This window comes from Schistocerca gregaria, chromosome 8 (assembly GCF_023897955.1).
Source record: "Schistocerca gregaria isolate iqSchGreg1 chromosome 8, iqSchGreg1.2, whole genome shotgun sequence".
Taxonomy (NCBI): Eukaryota; Metazoa; Arthropoda; class Insecta; order Orthoptera; family Acrididae; genus Schistocerca; species Schistocerca gregaria.
In genome coordinates, this window is record NC_064927.1 from 388,449,068 (window position 1) to 388,468,464 (window position 19,397).

The 19,397-nt window shown below is 40.3% G+C and overlaps 1 protein-coding gene across 1 annotated transcript in view; it reads right to left on the reverse strand.

The window, feature by feature from the left end:
- Positions 1–19,397, reverse strand: part of LOC126284073 (leucine-zipper-like transcriptional regulator 1) — a 137,333-nt gene that overhangs the window by 66,043 nt on the left and 51,893 nt on the right. The window contains exons 8-9 of the mRNA XM_049982702.1: positions 19,278–19,388; positions 809–1,009 (exon numbers count right to left, since the gene is read on the reverse strand). Coding sequence (XP_049838659.1) covers positions 809–1,009; positions 19,278–19,388 — 312 coding nt within the window. The remainder of the gene's footprint in view (positions 1–808; positions 1,010–19,277; positions 19,389–19,397) is intronic.

Below are 19,397 nucleotides of genomic sequence, written 5' to 3' on the forward strand. Positions count from 1 at the left end.
TGCTCTTTGTCAAAATTGCTGATGTTAGAGGATTTACCCATTTGCAGCCCCTATCATCACTGGAATGATTCCCCATCATCTCTGTTCCGTTCATATCCTCTCCTTACCACGTCACGTGCCCATAATGCTGTCAGGTGGCATTCATTTCTGACAATGGGTAGTGGTCATAATGTTCTGGCCCATTGGTGTAGTTCCGTTTAGTTTCTTGTGCTTTCACCTGAATACAGGCATGAGAGGACATTGATTTGGTTATGGGTAAGTGGACTAGGAAAGAATGGGGTAAGAGCTGTCAATAGTCACTGTATAAGAATATAAAAAATGTTTCCAACAATGGATTCACAGATTAGTTAGATATGCTGTATATGATGGGAACTACTTCTAAGTTAATAGGATAGTCATGTAATTTCAACTCTGTTGGCACCAAGATCAGCAACTCGACGTATTGTAAAAGAAGATCTATTATGTTCAGTCAAACATTACAATTGTAGGAATGTCATACAAGATTTAGTGCACTACTGTAATTTGTTCACACAAAATGCTCAAAAAATTATTTATGTAACCAAACATTTTGTATTTCATGTTTCGTTGATAACACTGTACCTTCTAATGTAGGCAATTATTTGAGAATGAAAGAAAATGTTCGAAACTAGTCAAAAATAAAAATATTGTTTCAATCTGGCAGAAACCTTAATTAATAAATTACTGGAAAGATAGGTTTTGTAAAAAAATTAAAATACATAGTTTATAAAAAAATACCCTTTTCCTTTTTTATCCCCACCTTATTTATTCAGTACACAAAAGTTGTTACCTTTTCAAGGTGTTTGTCACGGGCTTCACGAGCCTGTCTGATACGGGCCCTCAGCCACTGGGAACGTGCAGCTACCATTGCAAGGTGAGCAGGAATCTTCACTTCTTCTGTCCCAACAACAAACTCAACATCACAAAACTGTCGACTTTCTAGCAGCTTACCAAAGTCTTCATGAAGTGTGCACTTCGGGTAACATGAGAACTGTAAGCATATAAATTACATTAATGGAGAAATTTAGCATTAATAGAATATACATGACTGTATTTGCATTAACATATTTGATACCTTTCATAATTATTTCCCCACCAGTCAACAAATACATTCACCCTGTAGTCACATTTTTAGAATGTTAGTTTATGGAACAAAAGATTGTTTTTTTGTGAACTGTCCCCATGTACTGTCAATGTCATATGACGTGAAAATCTGCCATTAAAATTTTTCCTGAAATCCAGCTAATCTTGCCCCTACCATAACAGTGGGTGATTATTTGATATTAACAAGGCATAAAGAAGGAAGTGGACCTAAATTAGACAAGACTCTGAACCAAAAATTCATTGAGTCTTTCAGGGGGAGACACGAGTACCTATGGATCTATGTAGCCAAAGATGAGGACAGAGCACAGCAGTAAGCAGCTAGAACTTAACCAAATGGTAACAGTTGTGGAGACAGTGGTGAGTTACATAACAGGAAAACTTTTTGTGTAAATTCAAAACATAAAAAAACTGTACTTAAGAAGCATGCTTGTCTATCATTGGGTATTTTTCAGTCTGGCCATTAACCATAACAAAGATCAGAGCACAGCTGCATAATGTACACCATTAATTATCGCACACTAGCTTTTGCCCAAATGAGTTAACATGTGGCCTCACTAATCCAACAATATGATCAATAATGACTGCAGAGTGGATGGAGACATGGTAATTGAATCAAGATCAATTGCTTGGTCAGGTAAATCAAGTTTTCTTTTACAAGGATAATAAAGAGTCACAGCCTGATGATAAAAAACATTTTTGAGAAAATTTTCAGTTAGCAATGTCTTTTAGATCAATGAACTCTGTCCAACATTTTTTTCCAATTAATGGATTCCATTGCTTAAATATTATTCCGAAAGGCCTAGAAATTGCTGTGACAGCCTCTTCATTGGAATCTATATATTTCACAATGGCAAGTTTCTTTAGATGTGGACTGGCTGGAAGCCATAATGTTAAATTTGGTAAAGAAGATGGATGGTTCCAGCAATTCATACTTCAGGCATCTCAGATTCCCCATGACAAAAAACCTGTGTGGGCAGATGCATTAATCTGAAGGAAGACAATTCTCTTTACTTTTGCAATTTAGACTTTTTTTTTCACATATATTTTCGTCTAGACCACCCTCAAAATTTGTGCGATATTCTCCAATAACTATTACTTTGCAAAGATGAAACAAATATGAATAATGCCTTTTGTGCCTCTGAAAATGAATGGCATAACCATTGCACCAGATGAAATCTATAAATCAACTGTTTGTTTTTTAATGCAAGGCCAGGAGTTTCCACACACTATCTTGATTGTGCTTTCATATCTAGTATGAAGTGATTGACTCATATCAATCACAGACTCAAATGAGTGTAAAAAATTATTTGGGTTCTTTTTAAAATGCCCCAAATATTCCTAAGAAATTTGTTTTCATATTGACAATTGGACAGCTTTTAGAAAAATGTGGGTATTTCAGTCAGAAGGCTTTTTCACAGCGAAATATGCTATAGTCTTCCTAGTGATAGATTACAGTGTCAGCTACTACATACACCTTTGACTGCAAATTGCCCAATACCATTTTACTCTTTCTAGATGCTGTCATAGTTCCTGTTCACTTATGTTACTGTGAACATGTAAATGGAGAAATATTCTTGGCCAGTGGTCTTGCAAAGGTACGTCACCTTCTATATGACGGTTTGGTTAATTTACATGGAATGTACACTGCTGATAAATATACAATGCCTGATAAAAAAGGGAAGCACTCAGAAGTGGGGGAAGAAACAAAATGGAACCTCACTGCAGTGATTACAAAATCAAGTCAAATTTATAAAAAAAAATTGAATCCAGTTATCAGTAGGATGTTGCAACCCCTGTTGCCTGGACGCATGTGTTAATGGCTTGGAAAGGTATCATAAAACTGCTGTATCCTCTCCTGAGACCAGCTGGCCCACAACTCTCTCAACTGGACATTGATATCCTGGCTACTGGCACCGGGACAGAGTTGATGTATGAGCTGTTGTCGAGCATGTTCCACTGGGGACAGATCTTATGAATTTGCTGACCATGTGAGTACCTCAACATCCTGCAGACATTCCATCACATGCACTGTGTGTGGAAAAACACAGTCCTGTTGAAAATTGGCACCACAATACTGTTGCATGAAAAGTAGCACATTAGGATACATGACGTATTATGCCGACAGAGTTCCCTTAGTTGCTACCAGCTGTGATCTGAAATTGTACCCAATGGTGCCCCCCACACTATGAAATCAGGAGTATCACTGCTTTGCCTCTCCAAATCACTGGAAAATGGGACCTCTCCCAGGTTGCCACCGCACTTACTGGTGATGGTAATCTGGATTAGTGTGAATGACATGTATGTGTATGACATTACACTGACATCTGACTGACTTCTGGGTACTTCAATTTTTTTTTTGTCAGGTACTGTAGTTTAACATTATTGTGAAAATGCCCTGGGTCCCACTAGTATCTGTGGTTATTATAGATGACACTCAAAGCTTTAGATTTAGTCACTATTATTTCTGATCATCAGTATCCCTTCATGTTGTTGTGTTCTCACTAAATGAAGTGTTTTCTAATAGGACAACTGTTTGTGCCAAAAGATCAAAATGTACCACAGTTGTTTGAAGACTGCAGTGAACTGATTCCGTTGAATGATGGTGCATTATTAAGTGTCTGCTGTGCACTCACTGTGCTAATTGGTAGGCAATAAAGATGTTCTGGCTGTTGAGTACAAAATCAAATGCTAGTTTATGTAAAGTGAATGGATTGTCAATGATTACAGTGTTTCTAGATATGAGTAGCCTATTATCCTCACTCTGGAGTCAAAACACATTTGGTGCTATGCATGTATACTGGCTGAAGGCAAGGATAGCAAGTAATGAATACCGTCAAAGTAAATCACAAAACAATATTTATCACAACTTACTGCATGACCTTTCTAATGGACATGCTTTTTTATTTTAATTCTTTTTTAACTGTCAATTTCAAAATGTATCTTACAGAATGCTAAACATGGTACATAGTGCTAGAAGATACCCTTCTTTCTACACAGACATAATAGCATCACATTACACTTGTAATGTGGAAAGAAAACAGGAGTGGCAGGAATGTAGGTTTCTTTAGTTAGAGAAGTATCATAGACATGTAAAACTTCTGCAGGATGAGAGGAGACAGCAGTGCATGTACAAGAGTTGATTAGAAAGAAAGACTGCAGATTCTTGACACACACACACACACACACACACACACACACACACACACTTACTGTAGCTAGGAGTGAATGTTGTCATGGAAATACTCACAAGGTGTAACACTTATTTGATCAACTTCTGTCAAATTCACTGAGCAGTGAGTTCAAATGTTAAGAGCAAAGATTTTGTGCCCATTTTGTATGTGCCAAATGACACAATCTTACTAAAAAAGCACTGAGTATAAAACACAAAATATACTGCAGTCTGTTAAGTGATTAAACTTGGCTGTTTTTGAAATAAAAACAATGCCACATATTAAAATCAATCTGTAACAAAATCAGCTTATTCTCTCTCTGCAGTATGGTATGAATCATTTTCTGAAGAAACTGTCTTCTTAATAAGTATTCATTGTACAGAATGAGGTAATTAGAATGATATGTAGACTAATTCCAAGAACCTCTTGCTTCAAAATGTTCAGAATTTGGGAATACTACTGCTGCTTTCGTGCTGCTCCCTCGTGTGTTTTGTAATAAAAAACCTAAAACTCTATGACAATAATTTAAAAGTCCAGTAATGACACCAGATACAAGAACAACCTCCATTATAATTAAAAAACTTGTCATTAATGCACTAATGCATCAAAATCTTGAACTTGCTTCACACAGGGTTCAAAAGCCTGGGAAACAAGAAATTCTTTTTCCTGTCTAAATTACAGTAGTTTTGTCATATTATTCTTTTTATTTGGTTGATGAGTTTGTAAATTTGAGTTTGACAGATAATGTATCATTATAATGAACTCCGGTTTCTGAATTGTTGTCATAAACAGTGTGTAATGTGACTACAATTATTTCAGGATTATGCTGGTTTGTATACTGTCATGACTGTATTCATTTTATTTCTGTACGATTATATTTGTTTATCCATTCACACACTGTTTTGTTAATTCACTAATGGACAGATGTGGCGTGAGTCAATTTATACATAAACATGCAGAAGCAAGCATTGTTGGCTACTTCTGTAAGGTATACTAATAACAACAAATTATGACTAGTACTTATCTACTCAATTTTATAATTATTGACATTACTTCTCAAATACACTCCTGGAAATTGAAATAAGAACACCGTGAATTCATTGTCCCAGGAAGGGGAAACTTTATTGACACATTCCTGGGGTCAGATACATCACATGATCACACTGACAGGACCACAGGCACATAGACACAGGCAACAGAGCATGCACAATGTCGGCACTAGTACAGTGTATATCCACCTTTCGCAGCAATGCAGGCTGCTATTCTCCCATGGAGACGATCGTGGAGATGCTGGATGTAGTCCCGTGGAACGGCTTGCCATGCCATTTCCACCTGGCGCCTCAGTTGGACCAGCGTTCGTGCTGGACGCGCAGACCGCGTGAGACGACGCTTCATCCAGTCCCAAACATTCTCAATGGGGGACAGATCTGGAGATCTTGCTGGCCAGGGTAGTTGACTTACACCTTCTAGAGCACGTTGGGTGGCACGGGATACATGCGGACGTGCATTGTCCTGTTGGAACAGCAAGTTCCCTTGCCGGTCTAGGAATGGTAGAACGATGGGTTCGATGATGGTTTGGATGTACCGTGCACTATTCAGTGTCCCCTCGACGATCACCAGAGGTGTACGGCCAGTGTAGGAGATCGCTCCCCACACCATGATGCCGGGTGTTGGCCCTGTGTGCCTCGGCCGTATGCAGTCCTGATTGTGGCGCTCACCTGCACGGCGCCAAACACGCATACAACCATCATTGGCACCAAGGCAGAAGCGACTCTCATCGCTGAAGACGACACGTCTCCATTCGTCCCTCCATTCACGCCTGTCGCGACACCACTGGAGGCGGGCTGCATGATGTTGGGGCATGAGCGGAAGACGGCCTAACGGTGTGCGAGACCGTAGCCCAGCTTCATGGAGATGGTTGCGAATGGTCCTCGCCGATACCCCAGGAGCAACAGTGTCCCTAATTTGCTGGGAAGTGGCGGTGCGGTCCCCTACGGCACTGCGTAGGATCCTACGTCTTGGCGTGCATCCGTGCGTCGCTGCGGTCCGGTCCCAGGTCGACGGGCACGTGCACCTTCCGCCGACCACTGGCGACAACATCGATGTACTGTGGAGACCTCACGCCCCACGTGTTGAGCAATTCGGCGGTACATCCACCCAGCCTCCCGCATGCCCACTATACACCCTCACTCAAAGTCCGTCAACTGCACATACGGTTCACGTCCACGCTGTCGCGGCATGCTACCAGTGTTAAAGACTGCGATGGAGCTCCGTATGCCACGTCAAACTGGCTGACACTGACGGCGGCGGTGCACAAATGCTGCGCAGCTAGTGCCATTCGACGGCCAACACCGCGGTTCCTGGTGTGTCCGCTGTGCCGTGCGTGTGATCATTGCTTGTACAGCCCTCTCGCAGTGTCCGGAGCAAGTATGGTGGGTCTGACACACCGGTGTCAATGTGTTCTTTTTTCCATTTCCAGGAATGTACTTATGTTATGAGGAAAACAGTTACTCTGAAACAGGCTGTTGCTCCTCACACACTACTCAGCTGATGTTTTTATCTACTATTTACAACCAAGCATTTAGGTAATTTTACATTATTGATTGTCCATATATTGACCAAGACAGTATCTATCATCCAAGTATTAAAGCTGCATGAAATTTACATTTCTGAGTCCAAGCAGTCTGATAAATTTTAGAAGTATTGCTTGATGAGGCAATCTTTTATTTTGTTATAAATATTTTGAGATTTCCAGTTTCTTGTTTGATATCCATTGGCAACCTGTTATAGCCTTTTGCACCCAAATAGAATACTGCAGTCTGAACCCTAGAGAGGTACGCATAGTCTATATGGAAATTATTTCTACATCTACTATTGTGGTTGTAAGTTGTTTTCATCCTAAATTCACTTTTTTATTAATCACAAATACCATTAAGGAATGTCTAAGCATAAGAATTAAGGGTCCTGAAGCGGTCTCTGCAAGATTTTTGGTTATCAATTTTACACAATATTTTTGTCAAACACTTCGGTAGAATAAATACTTTCTTTGTTTCAGCTCCAGAACCCTAGAAGATTATAACATAGGACAAAACCGAGTAACAGCAGACAAAGAATGCTAGCAACCAAGTCTGCGGTTCAATACAATACAAGTCTACAGTGCATGGCAGGCAGAACTGGACTTTTTGGTTAACTTCTCTTTATGTTGATGCTACCTCAATTTATTATCCACCTGGACGTACAGAAACTGCACACATCGAACCTCATCTAGTGTGAACTTAATGATCCCTACTTTTGGTTCCTTTAAGTCAATTTTATTTGTCTGGAATTGCATAAGATGAGTGAGTGTAAGATTAAGTTTAAGCTGTTGTCTGTTACAATACATATACACACAGTGCAAAATAAATGTCCACTAGCACCAGACAGAGTTGTTTCTAGAACCCTCAAAATGTTGTTATTGTTGTTGTTGTTGTTGTTGTTGTTGTGGTCTTCAGTCCTGAGACTGGTTTGATGCAGCTCTCCATGCTACTCTATCCTGTGCAAGCTGCTTCATCTCCTAATACCTACTGCAACCTACACCCTTCTGAATCTGCTCAAAAATGTAAGCTCTACAAAGTTTCTTGGGATATGGATCCAAGAACATCTAAGATGGATCAAACATACAAATTACATTACAAATAAATTAAATACCATTTGATGATGATGATCATGATCATGATCATCATGATCATGATCATCAAGATCATCATCATCATCATCATCATCATCATCATTTAAGACTGATTATACCTTTCAGCATTCAGTCTGGAGCATAGCCCCCTTAAAAAATTCCTCCATGATCCCCTATTCAGTGCTAACATTGGTGCCTCTTCTGATGTTAAACCTATTACTTCAAAATCGTTCTCAACCGAATCCAGGTACCTCCTCCTTGGTCTGCCCCGACTCCTCCTACCCTCTACTGCTGAACCCATGAGTCTCTTGGGTAACTTCGCTTCTCCCATGCGTGTAACATGACCCCACCATCTAAGCCTGTTCGCTCTGACTGCTCCATCTATAGAGTTCATTCCCAGTTTTTCTTTGATTTCCTCATTGTGGACACCCTCCTGCCATTGTTCCCATCTACTAGTTACCTGCAATCATCCTAGCTACTTTCATATCCGTAACCTCAACCTTGTTGATAAGGTAACCTGAATCCACCCAGCTTTCGCTCCCACACAACAAAGTTGGTCGAAAGATTGAACGGTGCACAGATAACTTAGTCTAGGTACTGACTTCCTTCTTGCAGAAGAGAGTAGATCGTAGCTGAGCGCTCACTGCATTAGCTTTGCTACACCTCGCTTCCAGTTCTTTCATTATGTTGCCATCCTGTGAGAATAGGCATCCTAAGTACTTGAAACTGTCCGCCTGTTCTAACTTTGTTCCTCCTACTTGGCACTCAATCAGTTTATATTTCTTTCCCACTGACATTACTTTAGTTTTGGAGATGCTAATCTTCATACCATAGTCCTTACATTTCTGATCTAGCTCTGAAATATTACTTTACAAACTTTCAATCAAATCTGCCATCACAACTAAGTCATCCGCATATGCAAGACTGCTTATTTTGTGTTCACATATCTTAATCTCACCCAGCCAGTCTATTGTTTTCAACATATGACACACAAATAATATGAACAACAGTGGAGACAGGTTGCAGCCTTGTCTTACCCCTGAAACTACTCTGAATCATGAACTCAATTTACCGTCAACTTTAACTGTTGCCTGACTACCCATGTAATTGCTTGCAAAAGTTTGCCTCCTATTCCATAATCTTGTAGAACAGACAATAACTTCCTCTTAGGAACCTGATCATATGCCTTTTCTAGATCTATAAAGAACAGATATAATTCCTTGTTCCACTCATAACACTTCTCCATTATTTGCCGTAAGCTAAAGATCTGGTCCCGTCAACCTCTAAGAGGCCTAAACTGACACTGATTTTCATCCAATTGGTCCTCAACTAATACTCGCACTTTCCTTTCAGCAATAACTGAGAAGATTTTACCCACAACACTGATTACAGAGATACCTCTGTAGTTGTTACAATCTTTTCTGTTTCCATGTTTAAAGATTGGTGTGATTACTGCTTTTGTCAAGTCTGATGGAACCTGTCCTGACTCCCAAGCCATTTCAATTATCCTGTGTAGCCATTTAAGACCTTACATTCCACTGTATTTGATGAGTTCCAACTTAGTTTCATCCACCCCACCTGCTTTATTGCACTGCAATCTATTGACCATTTTCTCCACTTCCTCAAATTTGATCCTATTTCCATCATCATTCCTATCCCATTCTACCTCGAAATCTGAAACATTACTGATCGTATTTTCAGCTATATTGAGCAACTCTTCAAAATATTCCCTCCATCTGCCCAAGGCACCCACTGGATTCACACCAGCAGTTTTCCTGACCTGTCCAAAATACTTGTCATTACCTTCTTACCTCCCTTTCGAAGACTGCTAATTACACTCCAGAATGGTTTTCCAGCAGCTTGACCCATAGTCTCCAACCTGTTTCCAAAGTCTTCCCAAGATTTCTTCTTGGATGCTGCAATTATCTGTTTGGCTTTGTTTCTTTCTTCAACATAACTTTCTCTGCCTACCTGAGTTCTAGTATGTAGCCATTTTTGATACGCCTTCTTTTTCCTTTTACAGACTGGCTTGACTGTGTCATTCCACCAAGCTATTTGCTTCATCCTACTTTATACTACTGTTCCAAGACATTCTTTAGCCACTTCTAGTGCTGTGTTCCTGTACCTTGTCCATTCCTTTTCCAATGACTGTAATTGACTACATTCAACTAACTGGTACCTTTCTGAGATCGCTGTTATGTACTTGTGCCAGATTTCCTTATCCTGTAGTTTCTCCACTCTTATCCTCCTACATATGGACCTGACCTCCTGCACTTTTGGCCTCACAATCCCAATTTCACTGCAGATTAAATAATGATCAGTGTCATCAAAGAATCCCCTGAATACATGTGTGTCCCTAACAGCCTTCCTGAATTCCTGATCTGTTATTATATAGTCAATGACAGATCTGGTTCCCCTGCCTTCCCAAGTATACCGGCGAATGTTCTTATGTTTAAAAAAAGGAGTTTGTGATTACTAAGCCCATACTGGCACAGAAATCCAACAGTTGTTTCCCGTTCCTGTTGGCCTCTATATCCTCTCCAAATTTACCCATAACCTTTACATACCCTTCCGTTCGATTTCCAATCCTGGCATTAAAATCCCCCATTAGCAGAACACTGTCCTTGTCTTTACTCTAACAACTACATCACTGAGTGCTTCATAAAAACTATCCATCTTATCTTGATCTGTCCCTTCGCAATGCGAATATACTGACACAATCCTAATTTTCTTCGTAGACACTGTCAAATCTACCCACATCAGTCGGTCGTTTACATACCTTATTGCAACTACACTGGGTTCCATTTCTTTCCGATATAAAGCCCTACACCCCATTGTGCTATTCCTGCTTTGACTCCTGACAGGTAGGCCTTGTATTCTCCCACTTCCACTTCTTTCTGACCCCTTACCCGAATGTCACAAACAGCTAAAATGTCCAGCCCCATCTTACTTGCAGCCTCTGCCAGCTCTACCTTCTTCCCAGAGTAGCCCCCATTGATATTAATAACTCCCCATCTCATTACCATTTGTTTGCCAAGTCGTATCTTAGGAGTCCCTGGTTTGTCAGTTACAGGTGGGACTGCGTCACCTACAAAGGTCCGAGGCATTTTGCTGTGATTGTTGCCAGCATCATATTTAAAGTACCAGGGAAGCAGGTTGCTAGCCTTACTTGCCCCAAGTCCCATACAGATAGCCGTACCGTAGGTGCAACCAGAATGGAGGGGTATCTGTTGAGAGACCAGACAAATGTGTGGTTCCTAAAGAGGGGTAGCAGCGTTTTCAGTAGTTGCAGGGGCAACAGTCTGGATCATTGACTGATCTGGCCTTGTAACACTAACCAAAACGGCCTTGCTGTGATGGTACTGTGAACGGCTGAAAGCAAGGGGAAACTACAGCCGTAATTTTTCCCGAGAGTATGCAGCTTTACTGTATGGTTAAATGATGAAGGCGTCCTCTTGGGTAAAATATTTCGGAGGTAAAATAGTCCCCCATTCGGATTTCCGGGCGGGGACTACTCAGGAGGACGTCGTTATCAGGAGAAAGAAAACTGGCATTCTACGGATTGGAGTGTGGAATGTCAGATCCCTAAATCGGGCAGGTAGGCTAGAAAATTTAAAAAGGGAAATGGATAGGCTAAATTTAGATATATTGGGGATTAGTGAAGTTCCGTGGCAGCAGGAACAAGACTTTTGGTCAGGCGAATACAGGGTTATAAATACAAAATCAAATGGGGGTAATGCAGGAGTAGGTTAAATAATGAATTAAAAAAAATAGGAGTGCATGTAAGCTACTATGCACAGCATAGTGAACGCATAATGTCGCCAAGATAGACACGAAGCCCACGCATACTACAGTAGTACAAGTTTATATGCCAACTAGCTCTGCAAATGACGAAGAAATTGAAGAAATGTATATTGAAAAAAAGAAATTATTCAGATAGTGAAGGGAGACAAAAATTTAATAGTTGTGGGTGACTGGAATTCGGTAGTAGGAAAAGGAAGAGAAGGAAACGAAGTAGGTGAATATCGATTGGGGCTAAGAAATGAAAGAAGAAGCCGCCTGGTAGAATTTTGCACAGAGCGTAACTTAATCATGGCTAACACTCGGTTCAAGAATCATAAAAGAAGGTTGTATACATGGAAGGAGCCTGGAGATACTGACAGGTTTCAGATAGATTATATAATGGTAAGACAGAGATTTAGGAACCAGGTTTTAAATAGTAAGACATTTCCAGGGGCAGATGTGGACTCTGACCACAATCTATTGGTTATGAACTGTAGATTAAATCTGAAGAAACTGCAAAAAGGTGGGAATTTAAGGAGATGGGACCTGGATAAACTGACTAAACCAGAGGTTGTACAGAGTTACAGGGAGAGGATAAGAGAAAAATTGACAGGAATTGGGGGAAGAAATACAGTAGAAGGAGAATGGGTAGCTTTGAGGGATGAATTAGTGAAGGCAGCAGGGGATCAAGTAGGTAAAAAGACAAGGGCTAGTAGAAATCCTTGGGTAACAGAAGATATATTGAATTTATCTGATGAAAGGAGAAAATATAAAAATGAAGTAAATGAAGCAGGAAAAAAGGAATACGAATGTCTCAATAATGATATCCAAAGGAAGTGCAAAATGGCTAAGCAGGAATGGCTAGAGGACAAATGTACGGATGTAGAGGCGTACATACTACCTACACGAAAATTAGAGATACCTTTGGAGAAAAGAGAGCTACTTGTATGGGTATCAAGAGCTCAGATGAAAACCCAGTTCTAAACAAAGAAGAGAAATCAGAAAGGCAGAAGGATTATATAGAGGGTCTATACAAGGGCAATGTACTTGATGAAAATATTATGGAAATGGAAGAGGATGTGGATGAAGATGAAAGGGGAGATAAGACCTGAGTCGAAACTAGGCCCCGAGAGTAGACAACATTCCATTAGAACTACTGACAACCTTGGGAGAGCCAGTCCTGACAAAACTCTACCATCTGGTGAGCAAGATGTCTGAAACAGGCGAAATACCCTCAGACTTCAAGCAGAATATAATAATTCCAATCCCAAAGAAAGAAGGTGTTGACAGATGTGAAAATTACCGAACTATCAGTGTAATAAGTCACGGCTGCAAAATACTAATGTAAATTCTTTACAGACGAATGGAAAAACTAGTAGAAGCCGACCTCTGGGAAGATCAGTTTGGATTCTGTAGAAATATTGGAACATGTGATGCAATACTGACCCTACGACTTATCTTAGAATCTAGATTAAGGAAACGCGAACCTATGTTTCTAGCATTTATAGACTTAGAGAAAGCTTTTGACAATGTTGGCTGGAATACTCTCTTTCAATTTCTGAAGTTGGCAGGGATAAAATACAGGGAGGGAAATACTATTTACAATTTGTACAGAAACAAGATGGCAGTTATAAGAGTTGAGGGGCATGAAAGGGAAGCAGTGGTTGGAAAGGGAGTAAGACAGGGTTGTAGTCTCTCCCCGATGTTATTCAATCTGTATATTGAGCAAGCAGTAAAGGAAACAAAAGAAAAATTCGGAGTAGGTATTAAAATCCATGGAGAAGAAATAAAGACTTTGAGGTTCGCCGATGACATTGTAATTTTGTCAGAGACAGCAAAGGACTTGGAAGAGCAGTTGAATGGAATGGACAGTGTCTTGGGAGGAGTATATAAGATGAACATCAATAAAAGCAAAACGAGAATAATGGAATGTAGTCGAATTAAGTCGAGTGATGCTGAGGGAATTAGATTAGGAAATGAGACACTTAAAGTAGTAAATGAGTTTTGCTATTTGGAGAGCAAAATAACTTATGATGGTTGAAGTAGAAAGGATATAAAATGTAGACTTGCAATGGCAAGGAAAGCGTTTCTGAAGAAGAGAAATTTGTTGACATCGAGTATTGATTTAAGTGTCAGGAAGTTGTTTCTGAAAGTATTTGTATGGAGTGTAGCCATGTACAGAAGTGAAACATGGACAATAAATAGTTTAGACAAGAAGAGAATAAAAGCTTTTGAAATGTGGTGCTACAAAAGAATGCTGAAGATTAGATGGGTAGATCACATAACTAATGAGGAAGTATTGAATAGGATTGGGGCGAAGAGAAGTTTGTGGCACAACTTGACTAGAAAAGGGATTGGTTGGTAGGACATGTTCTGAGGCATCAAGGGATCACCAATTTAGTATTGGAGGGCAGTGTGAAGGGTAAAAATCATAGAGGGAGACCAAGAGATGAATACACTAAACAGATTCAGAAGGATGTAGGTTGCAGTAGGTACTGGGAGATGAAGAATCTTGCACAGGATAGAGTAGCATGGAGAGCTGCATCAAACAGTCTCTGGATTGAAGACCACAACAACAACAACAACAACAACAACAACAACATCCTTCCAATCTCTCCCACAGTGGTAGACCACTGACCAGCGAACCTACACAATATCCTTGTCCATCCCTTCTTCCAACCCCTTTCCTCATGGCTCACATCCATGTAATAGGTCTAGATGCAATATCTGTTCCTTACATCCTCTCACCACCATCTGCTCCAGTATGGTCACAAGCATCACCTATCCCATCAGAGGCATGGCTACCTGTGAAACCATTCATGTGATCTACAAGCTAAGGTGCAATCACTGTACTGCATTCTACATGGGCATGACAACCAACAAGCTGTCTGTTCACATGAATGACCACCAATAGACTATGGCTAAGAGACAGCTGGACCACCTAGCTGCTGAGCATGCTGCCCAACGCAACGTTCTTCACTCCAATGACTGCTTGACAGTCTGCACCATCTGGATCCTTCCTTCCGACACCAGCTTTTCTGAATTGTGCAATACATCCTACTTTCCCATAACCCTGCTGGCTTCAGCCTTCGATAGTCACTGTACTTCACCCACCTATCCCCTTCCTTGCTCCCAGTCCCTACTGTATCTAGCTGTCCTACATTGCCTCCAGTCCCCAACATGTCCCTTAATGCTTCCACAAGCAGCACTTTATGGACACCGACCACCCCTCTACTATCCTCCCCCTCTCTGCCCCAGCCGCCTCCTTCCCCCTACCACCCAGACTGCTTCTCCCATTGTGTGCAGTCTGGGCTTGGTGGCTAGAGACAGTGGTCATGCGTGTATGACCTTTCCTTGAGTGAATGTTGACATGTTTAGTGGTCTTTTGTTATACCTGTTTGTGACTCAACATCTCCACTATTTGGTAAGCAGCAATCCCTCCGTTTCATAATATTGGTAAAATTATTAAGTATTTATCTTATTACTGTTCAGATTTTTTCAATGTAGCCATATTTATTGTTTAGTTTGTAAGTTACTTCCATACCATCTGCTATGGAAATAATTTATGAACATCTCTCATTATGAATACTGATGTCTGAGAGGTGTGCTTTTTAAGTAAAGTCCATATTGCTGTAGACACTAGTAGTTCACACACATACTGCAACAAGCATGTGCGTCATGTACCAGCATGCCTCGGAATCAACTGTGCCCAGTTTCAGCTCTGTAGCTAACCTGTACGGTTCTGTTCTGTGCTTTCAAAATGTTTAAAACTATCAACTCGCTCACTGCGCGTGACGTTCACTCAGTGATACAGTTTTTGTCAGCAAAGAACCTGTCTGCTGCAGAAATTCGACAGATTTTCAAAGTGTATGGTGATACTGTTATGAGTGGAAGCAAAGTGCGTAATTGGGTACGAGAATACAAAGATGGCCATGACAACGTCCATGATGAGGACTGCTCCGGTCGCCTTCTCTGATTACAGACAATTTGGTGGCTTCAGTTGGAGCAAGAATTCGTGAGAACAGGCACTTCACAATAACAGGTCTCTCAAATGAATTTCCTGATGTGTCAAGATCAGTGCTTTACAACATTGTTTCTGAACACCTTAAGTTTAGGAAGCTGTGTTCCTGTTGGGTCCCGTAACTCCTAACAAAAACCAAAGATTTGAGTGTGCGATGAAGTTCTTGACTCATTATCATGAAGAAGGTGACGGCTTCATGAGTCAGATAGTAACTGGAGACGAAACATGGGTTTTGCATATCACACCCCAATTGAAGCAACAGAACATGGAATGGAGACACACACACCTGCATGTAAAGGTGAAGGCCAAACAGACTCTGTCCCAGCACAAAATCATGGCCTCAGTGTTTTGGGATAAGCATGGTGTTTTGTTGGTCAACTTCATGCAACGTGGAAACACTATCAATGCAGAAGCATACTGCCAAACCCTGAGAAAGCTATGCAGAGCAATTCAAAACAGAAGACGCAGCTTGCTGACAAATGGAATAGTTCTTCTCCATAACAATGCAAAACCTCACTCTGCAGGTCAGACCAGCGATTTATTAGACAGTTTTGGCTGGGAAGTTTTAGACCACCCACTCTACAATCCTGATTTTGCAACGAGCGATTACCGTCAGTTGCTCCACTACAAGCAACACCTCAGTGGCAACTGTTACAATGACGACAATGTGAAAACGGCAGTGAACTCCTGGCAAGTTTTCATGAAGAGAGTATTTTAAAATTGGTTGAGAGGTATGATACTTGTTTCAACAAACTTGGCAACTGTATTGAAAAATAGAGTGAAATATGTACTTTCTAAAAATAATTTTACTTTTTTGAAATAACCTTTTGTTGGGTACTTATGTTCAAACGGACCTTACTTAAAAAACCGGTATCGTAAATATGAAGGTCATTCAATAATTAATGGCAACGGCCGTGCCGCAGTAGATATACCGGTTCCCATGAGATCACCAAATTTAAGTGCTGTAGGGCGTGGCCGGCACTTGGGCAGATGACCATCCAGCCGCCATGCGCTGTTACCAGTTTTCGGGGTGCACTCAGCCTCGTGATGTCAATTGAGAAGCTACTCGACCAAACTGTAGCAGCTCCGGTCAAAGAAAGCCATCATAACAACCAGGAGAGCGGTGTGCTGACCACATGCCCCTCCTATCCACATCCTCAACTGAGGATGACACAGTGGTCGGATGGCCCTGATGGGCCACTTGTGGCCTGAAGACAGAGTGCTTTATTATTTTATTATTATTCAATAATTAATGCAACACTTTTTTTCTTGGCCTATTTCAGCTGAAAAAATGTGGAACTTGTATGATATCACAGAATATTCCTGCTTCGGTCCCTATAGCTTCATGTAGTCCCAACAGATCATGGAGCATTATGTTTCCTTCAAAAATGGCACCTGTAATAGAGCTGCATTCCAAGCAGAGAGCTGTCATTAAGTTTCTATTGGCAGAAAACCAGAGCATCACTGATACTGACAGGTACTTGCAGAATGTCTACAGAGACCTGGCAGTGAACAGAAGTATTGAAAGTCACTGGGCGAGATGTCTGTCACCATCGCAACAAGGTCACGGAAACCTGTCCAATCTCCCACATGCTGACCAACTGCACATAGTTGTGACTCCTAAAGGTTTGGAATGTGCAGACATGCTCATTTGCAGCAATCAGTGAGTCAAGTCCAGCACCTCACTGCACAATTGGACATCTCTGTTGACAGAGCTGACACTCATCCACCAGTTGGGATACTCAAAAGTGTGTGCCTGCTGGGTTCCTCGCCACTTAACACAAGACCATAAAGAACAACAAAGTGCCAACAAGGCTGATCATGACAAGATTCTGCCAAAAATTGTCAAAGGTTATGAAACAAACCAGTAAGTCATCAAATGCTGTCACATCACCCCTACGAAAAAAAAGTTCGAAGTTCCACCCTCAGCTGGAAAGTCATGCCAATGGTCCTCTGGACTCTGAATGGGCTATTCTGTTTGATGTCTTCCCTCATGCTGCAATGATCAACTTCGAAGTGTACTGCATTACCCTCAGGAAACTGAAGAACCACAGAAATGCAAACAAACTTCTCCTCTTCCATGACAGAAGGCCTCACACAAGTCTGCACACCCAAGAGGAGATCACAAAAGCTCCTCATCCACCCTGCAATCCAGATTTTGCACTTTCTGACTTCCATCTTTTCATATGAATGAAGAATGCACTCCACGGGAAGCAGTATGTAGATAGTGGCATTTTTTTAAAAAATTTTTAGGTGACTTTATTTTATTTTTATTTTAAATTTTCACTGCAGCTAGCCAGATAATGTAGGTGCCTACTAATTTTCCACAATTACTTTGCATTGCATACAGCCAGAAATCAGAACAATTCAGACAATAATAAGAACATTAATACATTCACAGTGACCTAAAACTTTCATCAGCCACCCCATAAAATAAATAAATTATATTTTCGTAGCAAGGTTTGCATCTACTGTCCATAATGAAATATTTTATGCACATTATGACAGTGTTAAGTGTAAATCTTACCTAATATACAGTGCACACAAAAAGTATTACATTTTTATTTTGTATCTGTAATACCAGCATGGGTACAAGGCTTAGCATAATTGTTTAGGATTGTAGTTGAAGCTTATTTACATGTTTATTGAGACTTCCAGCTGCAATAAATAAAAACTTTTGGGAACTTTCAAGGGTAACTACCATGTCTAATAAAAATATTGGTGTACAGGGTACTATGCAATGTATGACTCACCTAAATGTCTTAATTAACCATGTGCTGTCAAAACTTCCGAGGAACATGTCTAAAAGAAGAAGGAAGAGGAAGAAGAAGAAGAAGAAGAAGAAGAAGAAGACTATTGTGAGGTGACTGATAGCAACTCGGGAATCATTAAAAAAAAATTGTGGTCTTCCCATTGTTTGACTGGGCTAAACCAAGTTAGTCTGAAACTGTCAGCAAAAAATTCCCAAGTGAGAGAGGATGAAATACCTTTCTGTTTGTTCATGGCATTCTGATGTTGAAGTTTTGTTCAAACACATAGACATGAATGATAAATTATGGGAAAACATGATCAAAGTTACACTGCAGCGATTGTGGCGAATTTCTAACAGTAATATTGCACAGATTAAGTGAATCAACTATGCTCTCCTTTACACTGAGTATATTATTTGATAAATTAAAGCTTAATTTGCTTGTATGATTGTTGAGATCTCAATAGAATGTTGAAACCTTTTATCACCCCATCTGTCATTTGTTTGGATGGATAATACTTCTGTTTTGATGAAGACATAATAGCAATCATCTGAAGAAGGTAAAATAAATCCCAATTATGGAATTCTGTGAATATAATTTTGAACTTTCTCACAAGACATCTAAAGAATTTGGTAGTATGTATGAAAACAACCAAATAATGAAAAATCTTTTGCGCATAATTACTTATCTTCTGTCAATATCTTTAAGAGACTGAATGAGGGATCTATAATTATGTCATAATAAAATAATTATTTGGTGCTTACCTGAAACCTATACATCTCACCACTGCGTACATTATTGTCAACAGTTCCTCCAAAAATATACATCGCATCACCAATAACAGCAGCAGCATGGAATAATCGTCCCGAAGGAACCTACAACAG